The sequence below is a fragment of the Didymella exigua genome (genome assembly GCF_010094145.1).
Source record: "Didymella exigua CBS 183.55 unplaced genomic scaffold M421scaffold_1, whole genome shotgun sequence".
Taxonomy (NCBI): Eukaryota; Fungi; Ascomycota; class Dothideomycetes; order Pleosporales; family Didymellaceae; genus Didymella; species Didymella exigua.
The window spans coordinates 412,810-438,317 of record NW_022984775.1 but is presented as its reverse complement, the minus strand read 5'-3'; the positions used below and the strand labels follow the sequence as shown (position 1 = coordinate 438,317).

Genomic DNA, 25,508 nt, shown 5'->3' with positions numbered 1-25,508 from the left:
CACTTTCACATCACAAAGCAAGTGGAAAGCCGGACAACCGATGTGAGCACTGCGACCAAGTGCCGCAGTAAGAATGGGTATCTTATTATCACGCATTGAACTCCGCCCCCAATGCCGCGTCCCACCTATTCACAAACGCCATGGCAATATCATAGTAACCGTACATCATCTTCGTCTTTAGTGCCCAGGACCCTGAGGTGTGATCTCGCGTGACAGAACACGCAGGTTGTTGAGCATGCCATTGATCAAGGGCTCGAAGCCGCTCACACCCTGCCCTCGCGCTTTGTCTGCCTCTCTCAACAGCACGCCCGAGTCGAGTTCCAGCTCGAGCTCATGGTTTTTACTCGGCCCTTGCACAACCTGTGTCAGATCGATCTGGTATGCGCCGAGCCATGAGTAGGACATACGGTCCTTCTGACGCTGCATGTCCCGCAGTGACTTCCCAGGCTCGGTGCTGGGTTCTAGCTCCTCGATCGCCCCGGGGTAGTTGATTTCGAGATTGATGCCAATGCGGTAGTCCCATTCGGTCTGAGGGGAGCTGATTTCGAGATTGGCGATACGCAACTTGATCATCTTCCGGAGGACTTCTCCTGTCTTTGCATCCTTTGATACACGCACACGCTCATGTTTGCCGGTTTGCGCTATCAATTGCCTCACTGCGAAAGGAAGCTGGTCGAATCCTGCCTGTCCCAGCTCGTAGAACTGGTCGATCTCCCTGGTATGGTGGTACTTGACCTCGGGACGGTTCTCCTTCGAGCCGGGCAACGATTTCTGCACCTGGCCATTTAGATACATGTTCATGCGCTTGTGTTGCTCCATCGTCATTGTGCTTTCAAACTTGAGGTCCAGGTTGTCGGTCTTGCGGATAACGCATTCTGTATCGTGGAAGCCGCGCAGGCGCTCTCCACCGGGCCCACGGTGCTTGTCGATTATCTGTCCCCAGCGCGCCTCGACCTCGAGTTGTGTGTGTGGCGACTCTTCAATGGCCTTACGGACGATGTCGTTGCTAATGGCCGTGTTCCAGATGAAGTCGCACACTCTGCGCGAAACGTCGTCGTAGACATGCGCACTATTCGAGACAGGTCGCTCGTACCCGGCGAGTTCGTGGACGGCCACCGGCGCGGCACCGGTGGCTGTGGGTGGCCGTCCGTTACTCTGCGCGGTCGCTGGAGCCTGGTGATGCGCCGAAGGCTGTACGGGCGGCGGAGGGGGTCGGGCTTGCTGGCGCTGCTGTTCTTGAAGTTTTTGAAGCTCCTCGGGTAGCTCCTCGCCCTCTCGGTAGGCCCATATGGGCTTGGGTTCGTGTCTCTTGCGCTTCAGCGGCATAGCTCTCGAGGTCGGCGTTGGGATCTTAGAGGATGCGGATACAGGACTCGGTTGTGATATTGCGTGCGCATTGGAGCTAGACCGGCGCGGTAGCACCAGCCCCTCATCTTGGTTGACTATTGCGGATAAATCCATGGTTTGTAGTGGTAGAGTGTCACGATCCATAGCCTTGTCTGGGAGTGATTGGAAGCACGACGCTAAGACCACTTAGTCACCCACGGATCTGCCGCCTTTGTCTGAAGTTGAGTCTGCTCTTTGTCGCCTGGAGAAGATGCCTCTGAACAGATGAGTGTAGAAAGCCAGAGTCAGGTGAGTTTTGGCATCGTATTGAGGTTTACTTGCATACATATACTAGCGTATGCACTGAGCATCGCACCGAGCACGCCAAACCGCAATTGCCAAAACGAGTCATGAAAAGGTATTCTTTGTTCATTGCAGCGTCATTTCTAATCTCATTATAGACACGACTCTTTACATTATAGCCGACTGTGTCATTCCTTAAGCCTCCTGGTCCAGACCAAGATCCTCTGTCGCCGGGACGATGCGGAGGGTGTTGGTGTGGCCCATACCTCCCCTCCAGCCCTGCACACAGACAATGGGATCGCCCTTGCTCAGGACACCGAGCTTGATAGCGTTCATGATGCCCCACTTGAGACGGCGGTCAACATCCTCCTGCCATGGGCTCTGGTTGAAGTCGGGCTTCTCCTCCGGGAAGAAGAAGGGGTATACACCGCGGTACAGGTGAGAATACTGGGAAAGTTAGCGAAAGCCCCTTTTCTATGCAGTGGGCGTACTTACCCTGCAGGCTGTAGCGTTACGAGAAACCATGATGATGGGGCACACGGGGCGGTACTTGGAGACAAGGCGAGCAGTGGTACCGCTCGTTGTCAGGACCAGGATAGCACCAGCGTTCTGCTCGAGAGAGGCGCTGACAGCGGCCATGGCACAGGTCTCGGTCGTGGGGCAGGGGATGGGAGCAAGCTTCCTCAGCTCGTCGAAGGCGTTGACGTATGGGATAGCGACCTCGGCGAGCAAGCAGGTCTCGTGCATCATGGTGACAGCCTCGACGGGGTAGTCACCCTTGGCGGTCTCTCCAGACAACATGACGCAGTCAGAGCCGTCAAGAACGGCGTTACCGACATCACTGACCTCGGCACGTGTCGGGCGGGGGTTGTATGTCATGGACTCGAGCATCTGTGTGGCGGTGATGACGGGCTTTCCGGCAATGTTGCACTTGGTGATCATCATCTTCTGGGCAATGAAGACCTGGCTGGGAGGGATCTCGATACCGAGGTCACCACGGGCGACCATGACGCCGTCAGTCTCCTTGAGAATCTCGTCGAAGTTGTTAACTCCCTGCTGGTTCTCAACCTTGGCAATGATCTGGATGTCCTTGCCCTCCTCGCCGAGGACCTCGCGGATAGCGGTGATGTCGCTGCCGCGGCGGATGAAAGAAGCGAAGACCATGTCGACACCGTTCTTGACACCGAACTTGAGATCGGCCTTGTCCTTCTCGGACAGAGGAGGAAGATCGATGTCGGTCTTGGGCAAGTTGACACCCTTCTTGGAGGAGATCTTGCCGTTGTTGACACACTTGCACTTGAGGGTCTGCTCGTCAACGATCTCAAGGACCTCGAACGACAGAACACCGTCGTCGACGTAGATTGTGCGGCCAACCTCAATGACCTTGGTGATGTTCTTGTAGTCGACGAACATGTTCTTGTCGTCGGAGGCGGTGGCGTACTGCTCATCGGTGGTAATGTTCAGGATGGTGCCGGCCTTGATGGGGATATCGGCGTCGCCAACAGTGTTACCTGTGCGGATCTCGGGGCCCTTGGTGTCGAGGGCAATAGCAAGAGGGCGGCCAGCCTGTGTCTTCTCGGCCTCGCGCGCATTGTCAATGACAGACTGGTGGTACTCGTACGAGCCATGAGAGAAGTTCATGCGGACAACGTTCAGACCGGCCTTGCGCAGAGAGTTGATCTTCTCGGCAGAGTTGGTCTTAGGGCCGATGGTGCCGATGATCGAGGTGCGACGGTACTGCTTGGCGGGGTGGTACTCAGTGTTGAGCTGGCTGAGCCACTCGATCCTGGTCCTGCCAGCGTTGAGGTGGTCCAATCTAAAGTCAGCTGTCAGTGTCTGTACAGATAAAGGATTTGCAGGGCTGTTGGTGCAAGGGTCGGCGGTTCATGCGCTTCTCGCAGAAAGCTACCTTGAATTACGCCGTAACCAAGCACCTCTGGTCCCCTGGTCGTGTTGGACATACGCGTTCGCCATTGTTGCGGTATGTGGTGTGTAGGCTGAAAGAGCTATTCAAGAGGTGAAGCGGGGTGCGGGGCCGAGTGTTGCTGCTGCCGTCTGGGTGACTGCAGGTGCTCTTGGGGTGACTTGAGGGAGGAGAGAGGAGTGAATCAGACAGGCGTGCTTCTGGAAGGAACGCGCCTGGGCGGGTTTTGTTCTCTCAGAAAAGTTGGCGCGTTGAGCTTAGGTGGAGGGGTACTGTATCGCGCTAAGGCGTGGGGCAGTCCTGCAGGTGTTGTTGAGAGCTTCAATAATCTAGCTTACCCTCACCGGAATGTTTGACGGGCTGATAGGAACGGGGAAGATGAAGCGCTGAGCGTGTGGAAGACCTGCAATGTAATTGAACGAGGCCTGCTGGCCATGTGCCAGATATACATGTTATAAGGCAGCTGCTGATGCTGCTCCGCGCAACAGACCTCCTGCCGTGACAATCAATGCTTCTGCAGCCCACCCACGTAACGACCAAGCATCCCGCCCAGATAAGCCCCGTGTTTTTCATTGCGATTGAAAATTTATCATCTCGCCCTGGCTAGCCGTTGCGTTTGCTATGGTGCGCGGCCGGATGTCGAGGGTGTTTGGCGTGTCACGAAGCTCCGGGCGAGGAGATCCACTTGCCTCCATGTCGTGGGCGTGTTTCGCGTGGTCAAAGCTATGAGAAAGCCCCATGTGCACGACAGCGAGGCTCGGCCATTTATATGGACCACGCACCTGAACACTTCGTTCCTACATGACCCGAGCTCTGCTCCGCATGGCCGTGCCTGACGCTGGTTCCCGAGGATGAAGGGTTCGGCTCGGAACCAGTCGATCTTATCGTCGAGCTGACCATCTGTATGAGTGTGGTGTTGGTACAGAACCGTAGACGAACCTTTGCAGCAACAAACTCTGAACAGTGGAAGCTGTTACACAGAGTCAGCCACATAGCCCATCGTAGCAGAGACAGACACCAGCCAGCTCTCGCCCAGATGTAAGCTTTCTAGCATGTGCCTTCGACGTTTCAAGCCTGACCCACTGACAACGCAGAGCCGCAACTTCACATGCTCCTCGCACCAGCCACACTCCGCTTGCCCTGCATCCGCCAACAGCACAGCTCTCCGCAACCACGCGTGAACACCCCAAACAACCCTTTCCGTCACCATAACCCATACAGATCTACCATCTTCCAACATGGTTGTACGTGCTCCCTCTGACCGCCGCGGCCCCTCGAGTCGCAAGCTAACCTCACACACGTCCAGCTCGGCAAGGTTGCGCACTACGCCTTCGACGCGGTACTAGGTTCGTCCAAACATTCAACACTTCAGCGCGCTCTTGGCTAACAGTGCGCAGTCTCCGCCTTTCTCGCGGGCGTGCGACGCTCCACCGGCCTGACGTGAGTGCCTCCAACCCACCTGCATCCCAAACCATCCCCCACGCGGTCAACACGCCGCCCGCCTCCGCGTACCTCCATGGACAGAGGGCGACCCACAAGCACCGAGCACACCTAGAGCCCTTTCGCGACCCCCGTCGAGCACACCGACAAGTACCCCATCGCACCGTCCCATGCATGCTCCACACTCCCCTTCTCCATCAAGCACCGCCCGACCCAGCGCCCGTACCTTGTCGTCGTCGAGCCGCAGAAAGCCAGCTAACAGGCTGACACTAGTCCTAGTGTAAAGCCGGAGCAGTTCAGCGACACGCCGAGCGTGCAGAAGTGGCTGGACAACTACCTGTGGGTGGGAGAGACGGTCATGGATTCGAGCGTTGCCCTGTTCGCGAGCAGCAGTTACTTCGAGCGGAAGCGGTAGACATGACGAGGTCACAGACGCGAGGTCGCAGACACGACTTTCGCAATAACGAAGACATCAGTCCACCACTCCGGGGAATGAGCAATGCGCGAAGATATGTTATACAAGCGGAGAGGTATCTGGAGGTTTGCTCCTGGGGACGGTTGTGAATAAGATAGGAAGGGCTACAGACTTGTGTGGGATTTACGCTCCGCTCGATCAGCAAGCAGAAGGCGTGACGGCGCTATGTGAATAATCGCGAATGATTGACTCTATGGATTCATCAAGTATGCTGCAGTATGCTCATGCTATATGTGACGGGTATCGCTCGCTATGCTAACAAGATGCCATGCTCCAGATCGAATCTACCTCCTCTTGAACCTGAATCCCGTTTCCTCTTCGTCACTATCGCTATCGTCATTCCTCCTCGAGCGGTCGATCCTACCTTTCTTCGCAGCCGGCTGCCCGCTGGCAGCACCACCAGGCCTCTTCCGCCCGTGCTCAGAAACCTGCGTCTCAACCACCCTCTGCGTCCTGACCGAGCTCTTCTGCGTCCTGGCCTCAACAACCTCCTCGTCATCCGGCCCGCTGTCCTCGACATTCACAACCTCAGGCTGCTGCGGCGGTGACTGTCGCTGCGAATGTGTCCTGCTCTTCCTCCCCCTGAAGCCCTGCTCCGGCTCGCTGTCGTCTTCTCTCTCACCATGTTTCTTCCTGCGCGGCGCCAGCCCGCTAGCTCGAGGCTCAATATCCGGGAGGAGCCAGGAGTCACTGAAGCTTTTCTGGTGCGGTGCTTCTTCGAGCGCGACCATAACGCGATGAGGCGTGGTGCCCAGCTCGGCGCCCCGTCGCCGGAACTTTTTAAAGTTCTTGCGCCCATTCCAGGCTGGGTCCCAGCGGTCGCTCTTGCTCTGAGCTTGAGCTTGCGCGCGGGCTTGCGCAGGCGTGCGCAAATTATCACCGTTACGTTGCCGTGGGAGAACCTCCATTTCCACGACGACAGCGAGGTTCTTCATCTGCTCGATGTCGATGCCTTCAAGCTGTTCGCGCAAACTCTCCTCATCAGCTTTCCGCCGGTCTTCTTCTTCTTTGATGCGGAGCCGAGTTTGCTCGCGCACGTTGATGTCCTTGTCGGCCTTTTGACGGGCACGCTGCAGACTCTCGAGGGCGTCGACACCGCGGCGCTTGGGCTGAGTGGCGGGCGTGTTGGTCTCGGGCTCGACGGATACTGATGGTGCGCGGGTTGCTGCTCGGCGGCGCTTGATCTCTGCTGCTGCGGGAAACTGAGCGTCTATCAACTCTTCCTTTTCAATGATCTCGTGGGCGGGTGATAGTGCTCTCTGCGTGCGAGCCTGGGTCTGTGTTGTGAGAGCAGTAGCATATTGGTTGCCTGGCGCCTGAGTCGCATCGCGAGCGGATTGTGGTATGGACTGCTGGACACCTTCCATCTGTGTATCTTCCATCTTCCGAATCTTTGCTAGTGGCTCATAGTCATCGAAGCCAGTGAAGCGACTTGTAGTCTTCGGCCGATGTATGCGCTTACGAGGGTTCGGCTTGACTGGTTCATCGGTAAGAGCAGATGACTCGGGTGCTTGAGAAGGTGCTCTCGATGCCGGTGTGCTGTCCCGCATGGACCGCCGAGTCGCTGAATCTGGTGCGCTTGACGTGGCTCCCGGTATGCCTTCCGGTGGCTTCTGCAGTCCAGTTCTGTCTTTAGCGAGGATGATATCAAGAAACTCGTTCTGGAGCATCGACCTTTGGCCGAGTGCGTGGTCTACGCCATTCATGAAGTTGGCAGCCCACTCGTCCGAGCCGTCCGCAGGAATTGCGAGGCGAACCGTGATCACAGGAAGCTTGTCATTGTTCGCACGACTACCCTTTTTCTTGCCAGCTACACTGCGAACATAGTCAACGTACTCCTGTACAGTAGTCTCCCCATGCTTGAACTTCTCGTAGAGCAGCACCTTTCCACCACCTCCGGAAATAGGGTCCTGCAGGCTACTGTGCTGATTCGGATCCAAGAATATGAAAGTAAGATTGTGGAAAATCTCTGATCGTGTGCTGTCGGGCTTGAGCATCTCTTGCGGCCGAGGCACGGGTTCGGTAGCAGTCGGCGGTACGTATTCCTCCTCCTTGGGCCACTGAGCGACAAAGTCCTCTTCCAGCGGCGACGGCACATAGCCGTATTCGCTGTCCGTTGTGTGGGTAGCTCGCTCGATCACGGCGTCGAGGAAGTCCGACGTCACGATGTGCCTGCCAGCTACGAGGCCGGAGAGCACTCGGGGCAAGTTGCGCTTCTGGGTCACAACATGTGTTGTCTTGCCGAATATGAAGTCGACGGTGGTCTTAATGTCGAGCACGTGCAGCTTCGCGCTGCGAGCCTTTGATTCCTTGGTCTCCTTCGAAGCGTACGTAAAGACGAGCGGCTTCCAGTATATCTTGAACGGCTCATAGCTCTGCGCCAGCCGAATCGAATGTTCCGTGCCCTCGAGTATCGTCCTCGCGTACTCGATCGACCCATCTTCGTTCTTCGTGCTCTTGATCATATTGCCATCGACCGAAGTGCCCTGTCTGCAACTAAGATCCGTAATCTCAACCTGCGATCGAGTGTGCAGCTTCGAGCCAGCGTCTACAGAAACCTTGAGGACCTTGATTGTGCAATGCTGCCGCGAGACGGCCTTGTTGTCGATTCTCCATGTCTTGCCTTCTTCGCTGGACTTGGTGCGACCGAAGAGCTGCTGCGACTCGGGGCGCAGCCAGACGCGCTTTGCACCAAACAGCGACTCGTGTTCAAGAAACCACATGGTGAAGATGTGTGAAAGCGCCCGCTATCGCATTACGTCCGAGATGAGTCGTTCAGGGAGGGAGGGCGAGCATTCGGCGGGTGCGCGCATGCGCCGTGTGTTGTAGGCTGCGAGGTGCGCGTGTGGGGCGGGCTGCACGTCAGACCAGGCAGTCGCGCTGTTGGCGGCGCCCTCATCCACGCGCCATCACCTGAGCACCGACCTTACCTACTCCCGAGCTGCGAGCGCCGCAACCGCTTCACTTCACTCTGTCGGTTGCCTTAAACATCTGGAGGCTCGTCGAATGTGATGCTGGAGTTGAGAAAATGTAACGCCAGCGCAAAGCTTTTCCATTGTGATTTGTGTAACGGCGAGCAGTCACATCATGCAAGATGAGAAGGTATGAAGCCAAGAAGGCAATGCCAATCTTAAATACAATGCAACCGAGGAAGAGAAGGTGACGATGGTTGACCCGAAGGTCGAATGTTTTGATTCTTGTTTTAATGAAGTTCTCCAAGCCTTCCTGAGGTACCAGACCATAACGATGAAGATGTCCCACGATGAAGTACCAATCCAAGTTCAACCCAGTGCCCACTTTACTCCACCACAGAAGCCACATCTATGGAAACTTCCCACGCCTGGCTGGATACCACTGAAACTCCTCCCATCCCACCCGAACAAGTCTCTCCCACCCAGTGCTGCTACAGTCAAAGACTGCAGGCGATCTGATCAGAGTCGGCGCGAGGATCATATCCATCAGCAGCAACAGACACTCCGATCATCGTGTGGCAGGCCTGCCCGAAGAGCTTCACCTCCCGCACCGCACGACGATGTTTACCAGACCATAATGCCAAGCTCTGTTGGGCGAACCCTCAAGCCCCCAAGCGTTCCTCGTCTTTCTGAACCATGGGACACCCAGCCAGGGTACCGTGTACGTGTAATCGTATGCGAAAGCGAGTGTGAGAGATTTTCGTTGTCATCATTGACGGTGTGCTCTGCTGTGGCATTTGAAGTGATGGCCTGAAGAGGCATCGGTGGGAGACTCGAGGGAGACGGAAGTTGATACCGAAGGACGGATTGGCCTGAGAAGGTATCGCGATGATGTTGTGTTCGATTTAGGTGACTTGTGCTTTGAGATATGGGAACAGATGCGAGCAGAGCTGACAGTGTTAGCGGAAGAGGTGAAGATGTAAGAGATGCTTACCAGCTTAGTGACAGTAGTGAGTGGATGTATGATCAGAGTGGTCAGTCATGTTGGACGTCGAAGGTGTTGAGCAGCCATGGAAAAGGAGTGTTGGTGATGGAAGGCGATGCTCATGTTGAGGAAGGATTTTATGGAGACTTGAATTGATGAAGAGTAATGACGGGGGCTACCCATGAGTGGATAAAGGGATGTCCATGGTCAGGTGATCAAGGTAGGGTGTTGGAGGAAAAGTAACTTAGGGGAGGCGGCGACGGGTTTATTTATCCACAGGGCTGGTGGTCCATGCGGTTTGGCGGTCCGGAGTTCAAGCGACGTTCTGCAGGCGACAGGAAGGTGAGATGAGGGTCGCTGGGCAAGGTGAAGGCAGCTTTGCGGTGGCGGGTAGTGGGCGTGGGCGATGTCGAGGTGAATGCGAATGCAACACCACGAACATGAACTCGAATCAGAGAGGCCCGAGCGGCCTCACCAAAGTTTAGGGTGACTGTTTGGGATTTCGTGGCGAGCGATTGTAAGCCTGCTGAGCTAGGCTGGTTCAAAAGCTGTCAGTGATGTCGCGGATGTATCGTGTCATCGGCCTCGCACAACTTGAATGGATGCTAGCGAAGTCTCAACAGAGCTGGAGGTATAGCAGCGCAGCAGAACGCTGCAATCACCGAACGTCACTGTGAGTCACTCAGAGGGCATCATTTCAGCGAAATTGTGGCTCGATCAAGCATATGTTATTAAGCTAGCTCATTTGCGAAATGGAATATCGGTATCGACCAATGCTAGCTGGCGATTGTAGATGCACACATCTGTGTTGAGCTCCAAGAGCAATCTACGATCGTAGCTTGATGGGCAAAAACTTTATGCGCTTCACTGCAGTTACTGCGCTGAGCGTCAATCAATCGCCTTCTTGTACGAATGATGACCGTCGCCCGTAGGCAAGCCTCAGCTGATGGTCGTACGCCCGTGAGCTTGTCTGATGGCAGCCCGTTCGGCCTGTCGCGGCGCAGTCGTAAGCTGGGCAGCTTCTGCACCTGCGGGGGACTCCGCATGTGCTAGCAATAGGCCTTGACGTGAAAAGGTGAAGCAATAGAGCTTTGCTAAAGCTTGTTGCGAGTTTTGCGAGGTGTCCAAAATGTACGGCTGTACACTTGCGCTGCGGACCGTCTTATCCAGTGTGAGTGTGGATCCAGAAATCCTTCTCCTCCATTCTTCCCTCTTCAATGCCATCAAGCACATCTCTTACCCATCTCGGTGGTGGCGGTCCTCCACCGTTGGTGTCAGCGCCCGTCATTGGGCGCGTTATGAAACCTTGCCTAGCAGCCAGTTTGCTCGCCTCATGAACAATTTCGAGGCGTCTGTCTTCCGAGTTGGCCTGTCGATAGCGACGTTCCTGCATCTTGCGTTCGAGCCAGGATGAGCATTGGTCCATGCCCTTGGCGGCGAGGCGCTGGAAAGTGGCCATGAATCGCTGAACGATGTCGAAAAGGATGCGGTAGAGCAACTCAGTGGCGATCGCTGTACCAGTCTGTCGAGTAAAGAAGCCCGCAGGAATAAGTGAGGATGCGCTGGGTCTGCTTGAAAGCATGATGGATGTGGGCGCGCTGTATGGGACTAGTGACTGTGAGGCTGTCATGTTGGTGACTCGGTGTGTTCCTGCTTCTATTGATTTGGTGATTTGCGAAAGCTCTCGTGTTTAATCCCTTCCGAGAGTGCGAGCCTGCATTTATGTCTTCAGCCTGAAACATATGATGTAGCTTCCCAGATCTGCTCGGACTGTAAAAGAGTGCGACCGACCCTCCGGCGGGCATACTTCGGCCGAGTGGATCGATCGGTGGCCCTGAGCGCCGGCCGCCAGATCTTCGGCAACCAGCAACTTCACCGACCTCCGACAACTTACAACTTTTCACTGGTTCAAAGACTGCAGTGTGTTCCTGTCCCAGCCGCCCAATTCCTCTGAGGGAGTTGTTGTACTTTGTCTTTCTTCGACAGGCATGTGATATCGGTTCAGAAACTGTGCTGTCCAGTCGTCCATATCGTAGGATTCTCCAGGCTCTGCGTTCAGCAGGCACGTCTTGTGAAAGGCTCTGAGCCTCATCATCGAGTTCTCTAAGCTGGGCCAGTACTGTTGCAGCTGCAGAAGCATAGTGAAGTTCTGCTCGAGCAGCTTCTTGATCGTGGCCGTACGCTCTTCGTCGGTGTCGAAGAGTAAGGTGTGGAGGTGGATCGACGAAGCCACAACAAGTAAGTGGCCATTTACCGGCGACCAGAAGCACTCTGTGCCTTTCTGACTGTTTGCTGCCCAAAATATCTCGGACATCGCGATAGCGTGCGCTTTGCACCGAGCCGCGTAGGTCTCACGCTCTCTTGCTGTTGCCGAATCCGGGTCGATGTTGATGTCTCTTTGCAGGTACTGGTAGTACAGAAGCTGGAACTGGAAGTGATACAGAATGTGCATAACATTGAACTCACGGAGAAGACCATCTGCCTTGACGCGAGCGATGCTTGCGGGAAGATAACGCATTTCTTGCGGCAGTGCACGGTGCCAGTTGAGCAACTCTTCTGCTATCTCTTCCACTCGACCAGGATGATCATAGGGGTCTTCATTCTGGTCGCATACAATGTAGTTGAGATGCATGACTCGGCTGTGGATCTCTGAGAGAGGCAGCATGGTGCTCCAAAGACCTTTACGGTTCGCCTCGAGAACGGGAGCTGGCCCAGTGTTACTACCATCGAAGGATGCATGTCTCCGCAGCTGATAAAATGCTTTCTCCTCCAATATCTTCGGTATCCTTTCGTCAAATCGAAGTTGACGCGGGAACTGTGATCGTGAGGCGTGCCACATATCCATCATCCAGACTTGCCAGTACACTGCTCAAGGTCAGTCGACGAGCGTGTACGCTGCATCTAGAATTTACACTTACAACGGACCTCAATCTCGAACGAGATGGCGTCTGGACATGTCACATTCGGCAACCGCATAGTCTGAACCATACGAATAGCCTGGGCAGATAGCAAATTATCCTTTGCAGTTTCGCCCTCAGAAAAGCATGCCATTCCAAGTACGATGGTGCCTTGTAGAGCAGAGATGCAGATGTCCTTAGATCGGTTGTTGAAAGAATCCAGAGCCTTGTCTAGCCAACGCCGGCCTCGTTCACCACGCGGTATAGATGCGAATGCAGGATGGTTGGAGAAGCTAATTGCATCAACAAGTTGTCGTATAAGACCGAAAAGTGAAGATTTATAACCCACCGAGAGGCCAGAGCGGCCATTGCCCAGATCAGAAATGGAGGTGCTTGTCCGGCATGATACTGGGCTTTGAATGTTGGAGGATGGAAAAGAATGTGCTGCTTGTCATGTATGAGGTCGAAGTAAATGTCCACCAACTCAGTGACAAGGCCGGGATCTGGAGCATCATACAACGATACCAGTGAGCTCATCGACCCCCTGTGCAGACCTGGAGATATGGACGTGTGTTGCAGAGGCAACAAGGTTCGACGGACACCGCGCTGCTGATCTGCAGCATTGCTGCCATGGTCGCTCAGGCTACACTTGGCATTTTTGCCAATGCACTCTTTACAGGAGTTGGAAGAGGGAATGAATGTGCATCGCCGCTTGCGAGAGCTAACACGACTCAGTAAGCACGAGAATTGAGAGAGCGAAGGATCGTTATGTACCGGCAAAACGTACACGAAGTGACGATCCGCATCCTGATGACTGACGTGTTTTAACTAGCAGCGGAGTGCCCAGTGGGCCCGTCTTCTAGGTACGCGCCGTTATCCGCGCGCTAGACCCAGTAACAGGAGCAGGTGTCGGTAGAAACAAAATGGAGGTTCAAGATGACCTTGCGGGTCGCTCCAGTTCGTGGCGGGTTCGTACCAGCCCCCTTACGTTACCCGTGCGGGGTCTTACTCCCATCGCCGTAGCGTCCTTTTGCACCAAATTCCGACTGGATCTAACCACGAAGCAATCGAGGACACGATAGGAGATCTAGCGGAATGACATGGCAATGCATAAGCACAAAGGAGTAAAGTCAGGTTGGATTGGCGCTTCACAGTCCTACACTACTCTGCAGCATCAGATACCGCCGATCATCCATCACGCCACTCTCGCAGGGGCCATCGAACAAGAGTCTCTACTGCCCAGCTGTATGTCTCGCATCAACCCGCATCTGCATTCCCGGGCCGATTCAGACGTCACACAAACCACCAATGCGGGCTCGGTCAACGAACTAGGTTCTCAGCCACAGCTGCGACATGTGCGGGGGCGTCCGCGAACTGTCTGGTCGGAATCTTGCGTTGGAAAAGATCATCCTTTGCGCATCTGTGAGCGGACGACATTATGGTGGGTCTATCGACTTACTAGCTCGCCATAGGTGCGCCCTTTCATCTCGGGCAGCCTGTAAAAGGTCCAAACAAGGGTCGCGAACGCGACCCCGAACCATATGTAGCCACCTTTGCCGCCAAGGCCCCAGGCGGTAGGGTTGATGATTGCGGGGTTCAGCCAGGAGCCACCAAAGTTGAAAAGGTTTAGAAAAATCCGAGCAATGGCGACTGTCTTGTTGCGATGTCTCGAAGACGGTGTCTCACCAACGACAGCGTACGCGACCGGACCCAGACACGCATTGTACACGAACGTGTAAGTCATCAACAGAGCGCCTGTCGCCCATGTGGGACCCTTGTTGTCACCGCTTGGAACGCTGCCGAGAACGCCGACCAGGAGCAGGATAATGCAGGTGGTCGATAGGCCCCAGAGATAGAGCGTACGACGTCCAAAGCGACTCATCAGCGCCCAAGAAGTGAGGACACCAATGAAACCAAGTGCGTTCTGACCTAGTCCGAGATTGTAAGCCGCATCAGAGCTCAAGCCTGCTACGGATAAAAAGTAGATCGCCTGACCTGCGAAACCAGTTCCTGCAAGGAAGGGAACGGCTCCGGCGACACAAGTTATCTCCGTTCGGCGCAGGCCAATACCGCGGAGACAGTCGCGGTATCGAGCACCCCGATCGACCTGTTCTTCTTGGCTAATGGTGTGCCGGATCATGGCAAGAACAGCATCAACGTCGTAGCCTATGTTCTTGGATGAAGTCAGACTCAAGAGAGCCCTGCGCGCATCTTCGACTCTGTTCCGGCGAACAAGCCACCAAGGACTGCCGCATTTCATCAGTATATTGTGCTACACAAGGCAATTTCATAGCGAGTGCGTACCTTTCAGGGGCGAAGCTGACGCCAATGATGATGGGAATAGGCCATATCCATTGCAGCGCAAATGGAATGCGGTACGCCCACTGATCAGCTCTGCTGACAGTTCCGCGCAAGACGCCTGTTGAGATGAATCCACCGATTACCCAACACAAATTGACGTAAGAAGTGACATATGCTCTCAGGGCCACTGGGCTGACTTCTGCTGCGTAGGTGGTTGTCAACGTCTGTATGATGCCCCAAGGAATTCCAAGCAGACCCTCGCCAACAACAAGGATGATAATGGAGGGTGCGAAAAAGATGATGAAGATAAAGGACGTAATCGACAGGAGTGAGCCCTGCATCGTCCTCTTATAGCCAATCCTTTCGATGAGGATACCGCTGAGCCAATAGCCAAAGATTGAACCCACTTGCACAGCAGCGGTCAGAGCTGACTGATACCTATTGTCGAGCTGGTGGGAACCGTCTGGACGAGCGCGGCCGTATTTCCGTTGGAAAGCTAGCTGGGCGAAGAGGGATGGTACGAGTCCGACCTGGTACCCTTCCATGATGATGGCCATGCTAAGAACCACACAATAGAGAACTGACTTTGGATACAACCTGATAGCGTCTCGGAGGCTCATTGCATGTTCTGCGTTGGTATTCGCCTGAGCCTGCGCTTTAAGCGCCGCGGTATCTTTGTTGGTCTCCATGGCTAGGTGATCGCTGTCAACGATTTCGAGTTGCGTTTCGCCGTCCGATGCTTTGTCCACCATGGCGAACACCGCTCAAGTAAGGATCAAGGTGATTTGAGGAGGCGAACTTGGATACAAGATTCGATCGAGACAACGATGAGAGGATAACGTGTCCACACCAAAGGCCAAAAACCAGATACTTCAGTGTTGCAGTCTTCGAACTCCCTCACGGGTAGTCGCCAAGCCTCGCTTCCCTAAACGGTTTGTAAGATGTGCAGAGAAGCACGCTTCATAGCACCACCGAGGATATAAGGGCGCTGTTTCCCCAGAGAACGATGTGTCGTAAAGTCGCCCGGTTCATCCTAAGACAGCTTTGGGTCGCTCGGCTGTGTGTAAAGAAAGAAAGCTCGAGGTGAAAATGAAAGGTTCGGGATTTTGCTCGCACAGGCGTGACAAATTGGGGCCACTAGGCATGGTCGACCAATGAACAAAAGCGACACCTACCTTCATTCCTTCAGCTCAAACATCACCTTTCCGCATCGCCGCAATGTCGAGTCCGTACGCTTTAAGATGCAGTTGTAGTGTTTGTCGAACAATACCACGTCTGCGGTCGATGTTCGACTTTCGTTGGCGTGTCGCGGACTCGCGGGGAGCGGGGGCACCAAGAGTGACAAGAGCGGTCGCCGCTGCGGCGACTACAGTGTGTCATTGGCTGAGTCTCCGCCTTTGTGAACAGTCCACCTGGTTCTGTACCTCGGATTCACACGCTGGCTCGACGTGGGGCGTAATAGTACAGGCGTGTGGAGATACCAGTACGCCGCGAAAGTCGATGGATGTCGCCAAATAGTCACGTTTATCACTGTACCCTCCGCACGGAGTCCTCCATAACCGTCGCTCTGTCGAACTTGGTAGATACTCTCATTATCGTTACCCCAGGTCAGCTTTTCCCTCAACATGGCATATCCTCAGGAAACCTTCAGGTTCGCCCACGTCGATGCAACCTCGCTGCTTGGCCAGCGTCGTGCTGCAGCATCCGCAAGCATGATCACATACCAACTACAGATTCTGAAAGACACCGGCCGTTATGACGCTTTCAGTTTGAAATGGCAGCCAATCTACGACAAGGTCCCGGAGTATTGGCCCATTGCAGATCATCTGTTCTGGGACTCAGACATTGGCAAATGGATTGAGGGCGCGTGCTACTTCCTTCAAGGAGAGTCGAACCCCAATCCGGTCGTCGATGGTGCTATCAAGGAGCTTGTCGAGATGATCAGAAGGGCGCAGCAACCGGATGGCTATCTCAACATACACTACCAAGTTGTGGAACCGGGGAAGCGTTTTACAAACTTGCGAGACATGCATGAACTCTACAACTTGGGCCATCTCATCGAAGGCGCACTAGCGCACAACCAGTACTACGGCAACGATCTTTTTCTTGAGCCTATGTTGAAATATGTTTCTTTAATTCACCGCGTGATTGGACCGCGCGACGGGCAGTTACACGGCTACCCTGGCCATCCCGAGCTCGAAATAGCACTCATGCGTCTGCATCACCGCACCGGAGACGAAAAGAGCTTCGAGCTTGCCCGGTACTTCATCAACGAACGCGGCAACCCAACTGGTGTAGACGGAAGAGAATTCTATACGGTGGAGGCCGAGAAACGCAACGAAGCCTTAGACTGGCAACCAGTGTGGTATCCCGCCCCAAGGTCACATTGGTATCAGCAAGCACACGCTCCCATCGCCAAACAGGATACAATTGAGGGTCACAGTGTGCGAGCAATGTACCTTCTGACAGCAGTGGCCGATCTGGTTCGGGTCAACCCAGATTCCACTGACTTGAAAGAAGCTGTTTACAAATTATGGAATAACATGGTGGAAAAGAGGATGTACATGACCGGGGGTATTGGCTCCATGAAGCAATGGGAAGGGTTTGGTCCAGATTATTTTCTCCCCCAAGGCACAGACGAAGGTGGATGCTACGCAGAAACATGTGCAGCCATCGGCGTGATGATGCTCGCGCAGCGCATGCTCCAGGTGAGGATACCCACTCTTCTTATTCGAATGATCACATACTGACCGTTCCAGTACGACTTAAGCAACGAGTACGGAGACGTTATGGAGCTCTGCTTGTATAACGCCGTCTTTACCGCTATGTCCGTTGACTGCATGAAATTTACCTACGTAAATCAACTAGCATCAAGCGAGAAGAACCCATCTGAGAGATTCGGATGGTTCCAGTGCGCTTGCTGTCCGCCCAATGTCCTGAGACTCCTGGGAATGATTGGCGGCTACGTTTGGAACGTCTCGGAGAGCAAGAAGAGCGATCCTACTCAGATCGATGTTCATCTCTATGCGCCTGCTACCTTGAACTTCGAAACATCTGCTGGTCAAGCAAGTCTAAAGCAGGAGTGTGATTGGCCGCGGGATGGCAGCATCAAGTTCTCGTTGATCGGCGAGAAGAGATATGTTCAGCTCAAGCTTCGCATTCCTGGCTGGGCAACAGCGTGGGAGGTAGGTTCAACTCTTTGTAATTTCTTCAATTACTTGCTGACAAGCACACCAGATTTCCCCCGCCTTGTCCCATCTCGATATCACCGATGGGTACCTCACCATACCAGCCGAGTACTTGGCTTTGCATCCGGATTTTAACCTCACGTTCGACCTCAAGCCTCGCTTGATTGCTCCTCATCCTCTCACAAATCAGCAAATTCTCACGGTTGCCAGGGGTCCTATCGTATACTGCGTCGAAGACGTCGACAATACCTGGGTCACAGATCACTTCCGATCAACACATCTTGATCCTGAATGCCTAACGAAAAATGCCGTCACCGAGATCAAGACTGCTGACCCCAGTCTACCTGATGAGATATACGTGAGTATCACTGTCCACAAAGCGGCTTATACTGTAGACTTCGACCGGCTAAAGATTAAACCTTCGGTCGATAAGGAAGATTTGCATAAGACAATTGGGGCTGCTAAAGTGATTGACGAACTAAAGTTTGTACCATACTATTATAGGGCCAATCGAGGTGGCCATGGTATGGCACGCGTCGGACTGAAGCAATGGACGTGGTGATGTAGATACGTATTTGACGACAGAGCAACGTATCTCTATGCATGGTGTGAGACACGGGATTTGCCTATGTATGAGACACGGGACTTGCCTATTGATGTACAATCACGATACCTCATCGTTTCCTTCCAGCATCTGAAGTATAGCCAACTTAATATCGCCTTCCACGCTGACAGCAAGGCTCTTCTCTTCCAAGTCGTCAGGTACCATGACTGGCAGACCCATTCCAATTCTCACCAACTTGACCTTGCCACAGCCCCTCCTCACAAGATCTTCATTTGGCCACCGAAGTACGCCTGGTGTGTTCATTCCCGCACCAAGCTCAAGCACAACAGTCTCCTTCCCATCCGCCAACAATTCATGTCTAAACTTCCGCCACCTTTTCTCGCCCTCTTGGAACGGCCTGTCGTTGAACCAGTCACCACCCCTGACGCACAGCATCATCTCGCCTCCGCAATTTCTACACCTCGGCACCCTCAAAGGATCAGTAAGCCGTTGCGTCTTTGGGCCCAAGAATGGTAGCGCGGCTTCATAGTACTCTTCTGTATTGCATGTTGAGTCCGGGCGACACTTAGCTAAACACTGTAGTACTGAGTACCGGCCCTGGGGCGTCGACAGTCTCTCTTCGTCCCATCCGTTCGCGAGAAACAAGCCGTCGGCGTTACTTGTTCGAATGTGGACGTCTTTACCCGACGCCTTCAGCCAGGGAATAAGGCACTCATACAGTTCCCAGCTTGGCCAAGAGCGCACCATTTGTATATTGGTGAAGTAGTATGACCATTTGTCTTCTTCGGAGGAGAATTCGAATCCGATAGCACTGTATAGTGTCTCCAAGCCCATATCGATGAATGAGGGGAAGTGCCTCTTGAAGAGGGCTTTCGACGTGTAGTCGAGCCCGTCAGCGGCTGAGAAACCAGCGCCTGCGGAGATAACTATTGTTGAAGCCGATGAGAGCCATTGCTTGGCGATCGTTAGTGTGGCACCCTCGACCTGTACAGTGCTTGCGGAGAGGTTTTGCTGGTCTTGTAACCGCCAAGGTTCTCCTATATATGCAAAGAGGTTGTTGTAAATATCGTAGTCGCCCTCAGCAAAAGTCACGAAAATAACATCCGTAATCGACGTAGCTTCGTTGTGTGCAATCCAAGCGGCCACAGTAGCCACGGCGATCCTCGCTGCAAGGTGGGTAGGGAATGCGAACAGACCAGTACTTATCCCGCACAGAGCAACTTGTTTTGAGCCATCTGTGTTCGATGGAAGGCCTTCTGCCTGCTCAAGCACTGATACATAGCATTGTCGCAACTGTTGTATTTCCTCGTTCGTTGGCTGCGTACTTCGCTCAAGCTGGGGTCCAACGGTATGTATGATGTGCGTAGAAGGAAGGCAGTAGCCTTTAGTGACAACCGCCTCGCCCACAGGCAGATCGCTGCCCCTGCAATTCATTATTTCGAAGCATTCCTGTCGTAACCTGGGGCCAGCGGCTGAATGTATCACATTGTCTATGCACTTGTGCGGCGGTTGGAAGCAGCCTAGCATTCGAGAATTGGCCGCGTTGGTGATTGCTGTAACATCACTCGCTAAGGCTGTGATGTCTCCTTGCCAGAGTTTCAGATGTACGACGGGTCCTCCATCACGATCCAAGGTTGCTCGGGGTTGTATTGAGGACCCTCTAGTCAGTATACGTTGGCTACGGGAATGTATCAAGACGCTGTCGATGCCGTTGAGCAGGCTTTCCGGAATCGGCGGGAGTGGCGAGCGAATGCAGAGTAATTGTTTCAAGAGATGGAGCTGTTCCGAGGACTCGTAATGAGAAAGGTGCTGCTCAATGTGGCGGGCCTCCTTAATATTGGACTCGCGGATGAGGCTGAGAACTGTTCCTTGAAGTAGAGACATAGCGTGAGTTGTGACTGTTTTGAGTGATATGTGGCAGCGATTTCATCGTGAGATACATCAGAAGCTGATATACCATGTTTGTCGGACTTGTAGAAGACGTGCTTGCAAAGCGTATCTGACTAAGAAGCGATTCTGCAAGCGGAATTGCGCCGCACCACAGTCTAGGATTACTAACTCCGGCGAGGACACATATCGGAGCTACGAGGTAGTGAGTGTAACACGATGCAAAGTGCTACGATAGGTCGCCGCCAGCAGTCCTAGCTGCCTGAGAGATGTCGTGGAAGTGTGTCGTAAGCGGGAGTGGGTCGGCCAAAATGAGGACAGCGCAAGTCACAATCACTTTGAAGCACAGCCCCTGACCACCTCAAAGATTGCAACCGCGATGCGTCGCAGCACTACTGCAGTTTGAATAAGAAGTTGCGTCCACGCGGAGCCGCATCACGTGTTGCCCCACCCAAGAACCTCCCCACCAGGACCATCGAGCCATAATACGACTGCGACGACCTTTGCGATGGCAAAAACAAATGCTTCCGTCACGGGGAATCGAACCCCGGCCACATCGGCGCTTGCAAATGAGAGCGATGTATCCTAGCCACTAGACCATAACGGATTAATTTGATGAATGTAAAGATGTCTTTTACAAACATATCTCAAGCAAAACTGTGCCTACGCGACAGGCGACGAGAATCAGGACTGAGGCTTGAATTTCTTCGTGGGCGCTAGTCGGGCATCCGACATTGCGAAGTGGAACCCAACCAAGATGTGTATGATGAGTCACAATAAACTGCAATTTTTTCAAGGCTCGAGAAGCAGATCTCCAACAACGAAAACACTCAACGATGTGGATCGAAGAAACATAGCCTTCCGGTTCCAGGAATCGTTCGTCCTGCGCTTGCATCCGCTGTGCTTAAACTGCGAGCCATATCAAGTCAGAAATCTACAAGCACACCAGGTCTGTCTATTTTCACAACATGTTGTCCACCACATGGTCTTGTCTGCAGCGCGAAATCTAAGTCAAGCAAGCCGTTAAATATCTGATTTAGGATGGTGACGGTCCCTACTCGATCACTACAGTGCAGCAAATGTATGAGAGACCATGTCGCCGTCAAAGCTTGCGTAGTCGGACAATACGGTCGTCGATGTTGCTGATCAGTCAAAGCTAGTCGCTTCATTAAACCCCATCTCGATCTTTCTTGCAATTCGATGGTAGTCGCTGTGCAAAAGCACCCCCATGTAGTGAGCGAGGCTGAACATCGACATGTAGGTAGAGTTCTTCATTACCGACTACTGCATCGTAAGATCATGCGAGCATCAGCATCTTTCACAACTACACCTTACCAACCTCACTGACGCCCCCAACCCCAACCCCAACCCCAGCGTCCAGCTAAGCCCGAACTTCTCTGTACAACCTTCACTCCGATCTTTGCCGATTGATATTGTCCCTTTGGATGCTCTTCCTCAGCTACTACTGAACTCTGATCCATTGACAAGCGTCCTGCTCCAGCGCCTGCTGACTAGGCTGGCGGTCGCCGATCCTGACCCTTTCCTTTGCCTCTGAACCAGCCTCTCGTTGGGTAGTGCGAGCCATATAATGAGTACTTTCGGCCTAGCTCTGGCTTTGGCTTCGCGGGCGCTGTACGTTGAGGTAGTGCATAAAGATCTGAAGAGCTTACATCAGATAGAAGGACTGAGGAGCGGCGTCGCGGTAGTTCAACTGCCTCTTCCTTTGGTTTCGGTCTGACACTTGCAGTCTGTAGATCTTGAAGTGATCCTCTATCACTGAGCTCTGCTGCTGACGGTGACGCGATTTCTGTTGGTGGAGCAGCCTCTCCTATTCCAATGGCTCCTGTGGCTACCGCTCTCGAAACTGGCGCACCTGTCGGCACTCTCTTGATAGCCGTTGCCACTCCTGGGCCTGGTGCTGACGCGCATCTTCCAATGGAGTTCTGGACTGAAGATCGTCGACCATTCAGACCTTGGCTTGACGGCTGTTCGGGTCCTCCACTCTGGTCTTGAACTGACACCCCCCAGCTGAGATAGGAGGGGTTTGGTGAATCCATGCGCGAAACACTGCGTCTAGCATTGGGGGAGCTAATACCATCAACACCGGCGCGGCCGGGACTGTCTCTCTGGCCTTGCGAAGAAATCTCGCAACCGATATCCCCATCATCTTTCTGTTGGCTCGATTCTTGTTCTATTTCTGCAGTGCCTTGTTCGCAATACCGCCCTGATGACTGATCCCTTAGTTCTGGCGCTTGTCCTTGCGGCCGCTGAGTAACAGTCGAGAAAGCTTTCGATGGTCTACGATTGCCATCTTGCATTGCGGTTGCTGAACAGTCCAGCTCACCTCTTGATGCTCCATGCGGCTGATTCGCTTCCTGCGCAGGCCCAGAGACATCGGGCCTCGTTTCTTGCGCTCGCATGTCTCTTGCCCGATCAGTCGACTCTCGTGAATGCGAAACGCCTGATCTTTGGAAACTACTGCGAACGTCACTGCGTACAGACCTTGGGACAACATCCTGTTGCGGTACTGGGCGCCCGCGAGCAAATGCTTCATGCGCCTGCGGCCAAAGCCGGGGTGAAGGCGCTTGAGACCGAAGAGCGGCCTTCCCTTGGTCCCAAACATCTTGGTTCGCTGGAGATTGATGGCTAGCGGCTTTCGGCGCTTGGCTACGAAAAGATTGCTGACGAGTTTTGTTGCGATAGGGGATGTCTGCCCGGGTTCTGGGTCGCTCCTGGTAGTTCGGTTGAAAGTCTCTACGGGCTGAGGCTTCAGGATAGGAGGAATACGGACAAGCTTCTGTTTTGACTGGCGCAACTCGCGGCAGCGGCTGGATGCCTCGCCAGATGGGTGCAGGTTGGGCTTGTGAATAGTCGTTCCGGCGCTCTTGTACGATTGGTGCGAGTCTGGGGTAGTAGTCTTCCTTGCGAGCATAGGCTGGGGTCGCTCGGGTAAGACGATCATCCCTTCTAACAAGGGTCGGAGTTGGAGCTTGACGGACAGATTCATGTCCAGGCTTCTCCCTTCTTTTTGTACCTAGCGCAAGGAATTTTCGCTTCTTTGGAGCAGGCTCAGCCTCTGGCTTTAAGGGCGGAGCCCAAGTATCTGGCTTAGTCCAAGCTGGAGTATCACGTACCGGATATGCAGGAGCTGGAGGGTACTGCCGCTCGGGAGAGTAATTGGGCGTCTTCTTGTGAGGCTTTGTCCTGACTTTTGTACGTTTGCGATCCCGTTGGACCGATTGCGAAGGAACCACGACGATTCCAGGAGCCGCGGTACTGGCTTTCCTCTCAAGCTCGACAGGGCTCGGGGACGAGATCAACACCTGCGAAGGGCGTCCATTGGACTCAGGGGACCATCGAATCGTCTGGCGCTCAATCTTTGCTGACTTCGGAGAGTGAGTACTAGCGTCTCGACGCACTATAATAGGAACTAGTTTTTGGGATGGATCTACTGTTGAAGCTCTGTCGATCTGATCTCGTCCGGGTGCACACTTTGCGGTCCTTGAGCGGACGTCAACTGCTCGAGATATCGGAAGAACCACATCTTTCACGTAAGAAGGAGGCACTCTCGCCGACAAAGAGTGCTCTTCAGCTTGCTTGGAAGGTGATGGAGGCGCTGGTAGCACTTCCACGGGCTCCGTGCGCTTGCGAGTAGTCATTCTCCGGATGATCTCTTCTGGTGAAGGCGAAGGCCCTGTACCCTGGCGGTTTAGTGCGCGCTCAATTACTGGTTCAGGGGAAAGAGTCATTTCAGTAGGATGGCGAGTTGTCATCTTACTTATGGAGGTCTGTTGTGCATTGATCTTCTCGGTGCGCCTGCGTATAGTTGCATTCATAGTCACTTTTTCAGGATATGGCGGACGTTCTAGTAGCCGCCGCTTAAGATCTCCCTCTGCTGCTACGGGCTTCGGTGGGGGCACTCGCTCTGTAGAGAGACGAGTAGGCACCTTGCGCACAACGTATGTAGGAGGCGTACACTCTTTGATTGGCTTGCAAGTCATGGCAAGGCAAACCAGGGGCTCAGGTGAGGAGGTTTGCTCCGTTGGACGTCGAGTGGCAGGCTTGCGGACAGGTGACACGGAGCTAGGGATAAACTGAGTTGGTCGCTGGGTTGTCGTCTTCCGTATGATCAGTTCCGGAGAAGGACCACAAGGCGATCTGGCAGTGCGCTCTTGAGTCTGTATTCCCATGGCCACAGGCTCAGGTGTTGGCGGAGGAGGAACTATTGAAGCTCTCCTCATGCGAAGCACAGGCGCGTCAGATTCTACTCCATTGACGTGTCGTTGTAAAACCTCTGTGGATTTGCGAGTCAGCCGTCGTTTTGGGAAGCGAGTAACGATGCGGCTCTTAAGTTCTTCTTGCAGTTCTCCGCTAGATGCTGAGAACAGACTCGATGACTCTTCCGGGAAATCTGCTTCTTCTTCAGCTTCTCCCAAAATTGGGTGGCGGGATGACATGATTGTTGGCTTCATAGTCGACATACGCCGTGCCCTATAGGGTCCAGGCGAGGATGATGCGATCTGTTCAGCAGCCAGCGCCGGAGGCGAAATCAGGGAAGTTGAGCGTTTCGTCGGCACGCGGCATAGGATGCCCTGGGGAACCTCGGCGAGCTTCTGCCGTAGCTCAACGGCTGGTGAAACCTCATTGTCGTGAGCATTGCCCACAGGGGGAATGAAGGCGAGAGTTCTCCCAGGTCGCAGAGTATGCTGACGAGTTGCAGGGTCGAACACAATACGCTTGACCATGAGAGACGCCTCAGTCTCTTCCTCTCCTTCCTAGAGCTCGGAAGAGGAGGGGAGGAGGGGACTCTGGTCTGCGAAGGTCTGCGATATAACGTTGGGCTTGTGGGAGGGCGAGATTTCAGATCCTCGAGTGGTCGCTCGCTCGGATATCTCAGGCGCGGCCGCTATCTCATGCACAGGTTCCTGTTCTGCCATCCTCTGCACTGGGGAATCGGTTTCCACTTTTATTGATGTGGTCACTCGCTCTACCGTTGCAGGAGAGTGGTATTTTTCGTAGTTAGAAGAAGCAAGTTGCACTATTTGTTGCCGGAGAAGACTGAGCCGCTCAATATCTGCAAGACGGTGTTGCAGCTCAACGAGTGGTTCCGTGTGCGAAGGCTGAGACGGGACATAATCCCCGCATACTACTTTGGGCTCCTGAACATATTCTAGCTCCGGCTCGTATTGTCTTCGCTCTTCAATCTCCTCGAAATCGGGCTTCATTTCGAGAGCAGAAAGTAATTCTGAAATGGTGGTCACTGAATCGGATGCCGCAGGAAGCTCGGATTGCGCAGGCTTTAAAC

General features: G+C 53.9%; 11 protein-coding genes and 1 non-coding gene across 12 annotated transcripts; 3 read left to right on the top strand and 9 right to left on the bottom strand.

Moving 5' to 3' along the window:
- Positions 1 to 38: 38 nt before the first annotated feature.
- Positions 39 to 1,626, bottom strand: M421DRAFT_415026 (mRNA triphosphatase CET1). The gene has a single exon (XM_033590541.1). The coding sequence runs from the start codon at positions 1,489 to 1,491 to the stop codon at positions 178 to 180; it is 1,314 nt and encodes a 437-aa protein (XP_033454221.1). The 5' UTR covers positions 1,492 to 1,626; the 3' UTR covers positions 39 to 177.
- A 44-nt stretch (positions 1,627 to 1,670) lies between these two features.
- Positions 1,671 to 3,738, bottom strand: M421DRAFT_109775 (pyruvate kinase). The gene is made up of 3 exons (XM_033587180.1): positions 3,593 to 3,738; positions 2,125 to 3,445; positions 1,671 to 2,076 (listed from the first exon to the last, which is right to left on the bottom strand). Exons 1-3 carry the CDS (start codon positions 3,601 to 3,603, stop codon positions 1,825 to 1,827), a joined length of 1,584 nt encoding a protein of 527 aa, XP_033454220.1. The 5' UTR covers positions 3,604 to 3,738; the 3' UTR covers positions 1,671 to 1,824.
- Positions 3,739 to 4,791: 1,053 nt separating this feature from the next.
- On the top strand, positions 4,792 to 5,408 carry M421DRAFT_149 (DUF1748-domain-containing protein; the record flags this gene model as incomplete). The annotated part of the gene is made up of 4 exons (XM_033587559.1): positions 4,792 to 4,797; positions 4,860 to 4,899; positions 4,951 to 4,993; positions 5,273 to 5,408. The coding sequence occupies 4 exons, from the start codon at positions 4,792 to 4,794 to the stop codon at positions 5,406 to 5,408; spliced, it is 225 nt and encodes a 74-aa protein (XP_033454219.1).
- Positions 5,409 to 5,752: 344 nt separating this feature from the next.
- On the bottom strand, positions 5,753 to 8,191 carry M421DRAFT_88029 (DNA damage response protein RcaA; the record flags this gene model as incomplete). Its single annotated transcript, XM_033597622.1, has 1 exon — positions 5,753 to 8,191. The coding sequence occupies one exon, from the start codon at positions 8,189 to 8,191 to the stop codon at positions 5,753 to 5,755; it is 2,439 nt and encodes an 812-aa protein (XP_033454218.1).
- Positions 8,192 to 8,365: 174 nt separating this feature from the next.
- Positions 8,366 to 9,362, top strand: M421DRAFT_109615 (uncharacterized protein). The gene is made up of 2 exons (XM_033587178.1): positions 8,366 to 8,498; positions 8,549 to 9,362. Exon 2 carries the CDS (start codon positions 8,634 to 8,636, stop codon positions 9,192 to 9,194), a length of 561 nt encoding a protein of 186 aa, XP_033454217.1. The 5' UTR covers positions 8,366 to 8,498; positions 8,549 to 8,633; the 3' UTR covers positions 9,195 to 9,362.
- A 1,165-nt stretch (positions 9,363 to 10,527) lies between these two features.
- On the bottom strand, positions 10,528 to 10,995 carry M421DRAFT_147 (uncharacterized protein; the record flags this gene model as incomplete). Its single annotated transcript, XM_033587538.1, has 1 exon — positions 10,528 to 10,995. One exon carries the CDS (start codon positions 10,993 to 10,995, stop codon positions 10,528 to 10,530), a length of 468 nt encoding a protein of 155 aa, XP_033454216.1.
- Positions 10,996 to 11,130: 135 nt separating this feature from the next.
- M421DRAFT_109653 (uncharacterized protein) lies at positions 11,131 to 13,374 on the bottom strand. The gene is made up of 4 exons (XM_033587179.1): positions 13,037 to 13,374; positions 12,612 to 12,983; positions 12,284 to 12,555; positions 11,131 to 12,230 (listed from the first exon to the last, which is right to left on the bottom strand). Exons 1-4 carry the CDS (start codon positions 13,066 to 13,068, stop codon positions 11,266 to 11,268), a joined length of 1,641 nt encoding a protein of 546 aa, XP_033454215.1. The 5' UTR covers positions 13,069 to 13,374; the 3' UTR covers positions 11,131 to 11,265.
- Positions 13,252 to 15,252, bottom strand: M421DRAFT_97006 (putative maltose permease; the record flags this gene model as incomplete). The annotated part of the gene is made up of 4 exons (XM_033598452.1): positions 13,252 to 13,266; positions 13,592 to 13,672; positions 13,722 to 14,508; positions 14,567 to 15,252. 4 exons carry the CDS (start codon positions 15,250 to 15,252, stop codon positions 13,252 to 13,254), a joined length of 1,569 nt encoding a protein of 522 aa, XP_033454214.1.
- Positions 15,253 to 16,188: 936 nt separating this feature from the next.
- Positions 16,189 to 18,313, top strand: M421DRAFT_50937 (glycoside hydrolase family 127 protein; the record flags this gene model as incomplete). The annotated part of the gene is made up of 3 exons (XM_033594878.1): positions 16,189 to 17,271; positions 17,323 to 17,748; positions 17,801 to 18,313. 3 exons carry the CDS (start codon positions 16,189 to 16,191, stop codon positions 18,311 to 18,313), a joined length of 2,022 nt encoding a protein of 673 aa, XP_033454213.1.
- On the bottom strand, positions 18,239 to 20,488 carry M421DRAFT_415019 (macro domain-like protein). The gene has a single exon (XM_033590540.1). The coding sequence runs from the start codon at positions 20,198 to 20,200 to the stop codon at positions 18,416 to 18,418; it is 1,785 nt and encodes a 594-aa protein (XP_033454212.1). The 5' UTR covers positions 20,201 to 20,488; the 3' UTR covers positions 18,239 to 18,415.
- Positions 20,489 to 20,728: 240 nt separating this feature from the next.
- On the bottom strand, positions 20,729 to 20,810 carry M421DRAFT_t2. The gene has a single exon. It is a non-coding gene; the product is annotated as a tRNA-Glu (tRNA).
- Positions 20,811 to 21,588: 778 nt separating this feature from the next.
- M421DRAFT_415018 (uncharacterized protein) lies at positions 21,589 to 24,105 on the bottom strand. The gene has a single exon (XM_033590539.1). The coding sequence runs from the start codon at positions 24,037 to 24,039 to the stop codon at positions 21,715 to 21,717; it is 2,325 nt and encodes a 774-aa protein (XP_033454211.1). The 5' UTR covers positions 24,040 to 24,105; the 3' UTR covers positions 21,589 to 21,714.
- Between the last annotated feature and the right edge of the window lie 1,403 nt (positions 24,106 to 25,508).

What these genes read in the sequence shown, in the direction of transcription:
- M421DRAFT_109775 (XM_033587180.1), bottom strand. An exon ending in GTAACGCTACAGCCTGCAGG is followed by an intron (nt 2,077 to 2,124) that starts GTAAGTACGCCC and finishes TAACTTTCCCAG; the next exon opens with TATTCTCACCTGTACCGCGG.
- M421DRAFT_109615 (XM_033587178.1), top strand. Translation starts at nt 8,634, where the DNA reads ATGGTTGACCCGAAGGTCGAATGTTTTGATTCTTGTTTTAATGAAGTT.
- M421DRAFT_415026 (XM_033590541.1), bottom strand. Translation starts at nt 1,491, where the DNA reads ATGGATCGTGACACTCTACCACTACAAACCATGGATTTATCCGCAATA.
- M421DRAFT_415018 (XM_033590539.1), bottom strand. Translation starts at nt 24,039, where the DNA reads ATGAATGCAACTATACGCAGGCGCACCGAGAAGATCAATGCACAACAG.
- M421DRAFT_109653 (XM_033587179.1), bottom strand. Translation starts at nt 13,068, where the DNA reads ATGCGGATCGTCACTTCGTGTACGTTTTGCCG. An exon ending in ATGGCCGCTCTGGCCTCTCG is followed by an intron (nt 12,556 to 12,611) that starts GTGGGTTATAAA and finishes TGATGCAATTAG; the next exon opens with CTTCTCCAACCATCCTGCAT. An exon ending in GTTCGAGATTGAGGTCCGTT is followed by an intron (nt 12,231 to 12,283) that starts GTAAGTGTAAAT and finishes GACCTTGAGCAG; the next exon opens with TGTACTGGCAAGTCTGGATG.
- M421DRAFT_415019 (XM_033590540.1), bottom strand. Translation starts at nt 20,200, where the DNA reads ATGTCTCTACTTCAAGGAACAGTTCTCAGCCTCATCCGCGAGTCCAAT.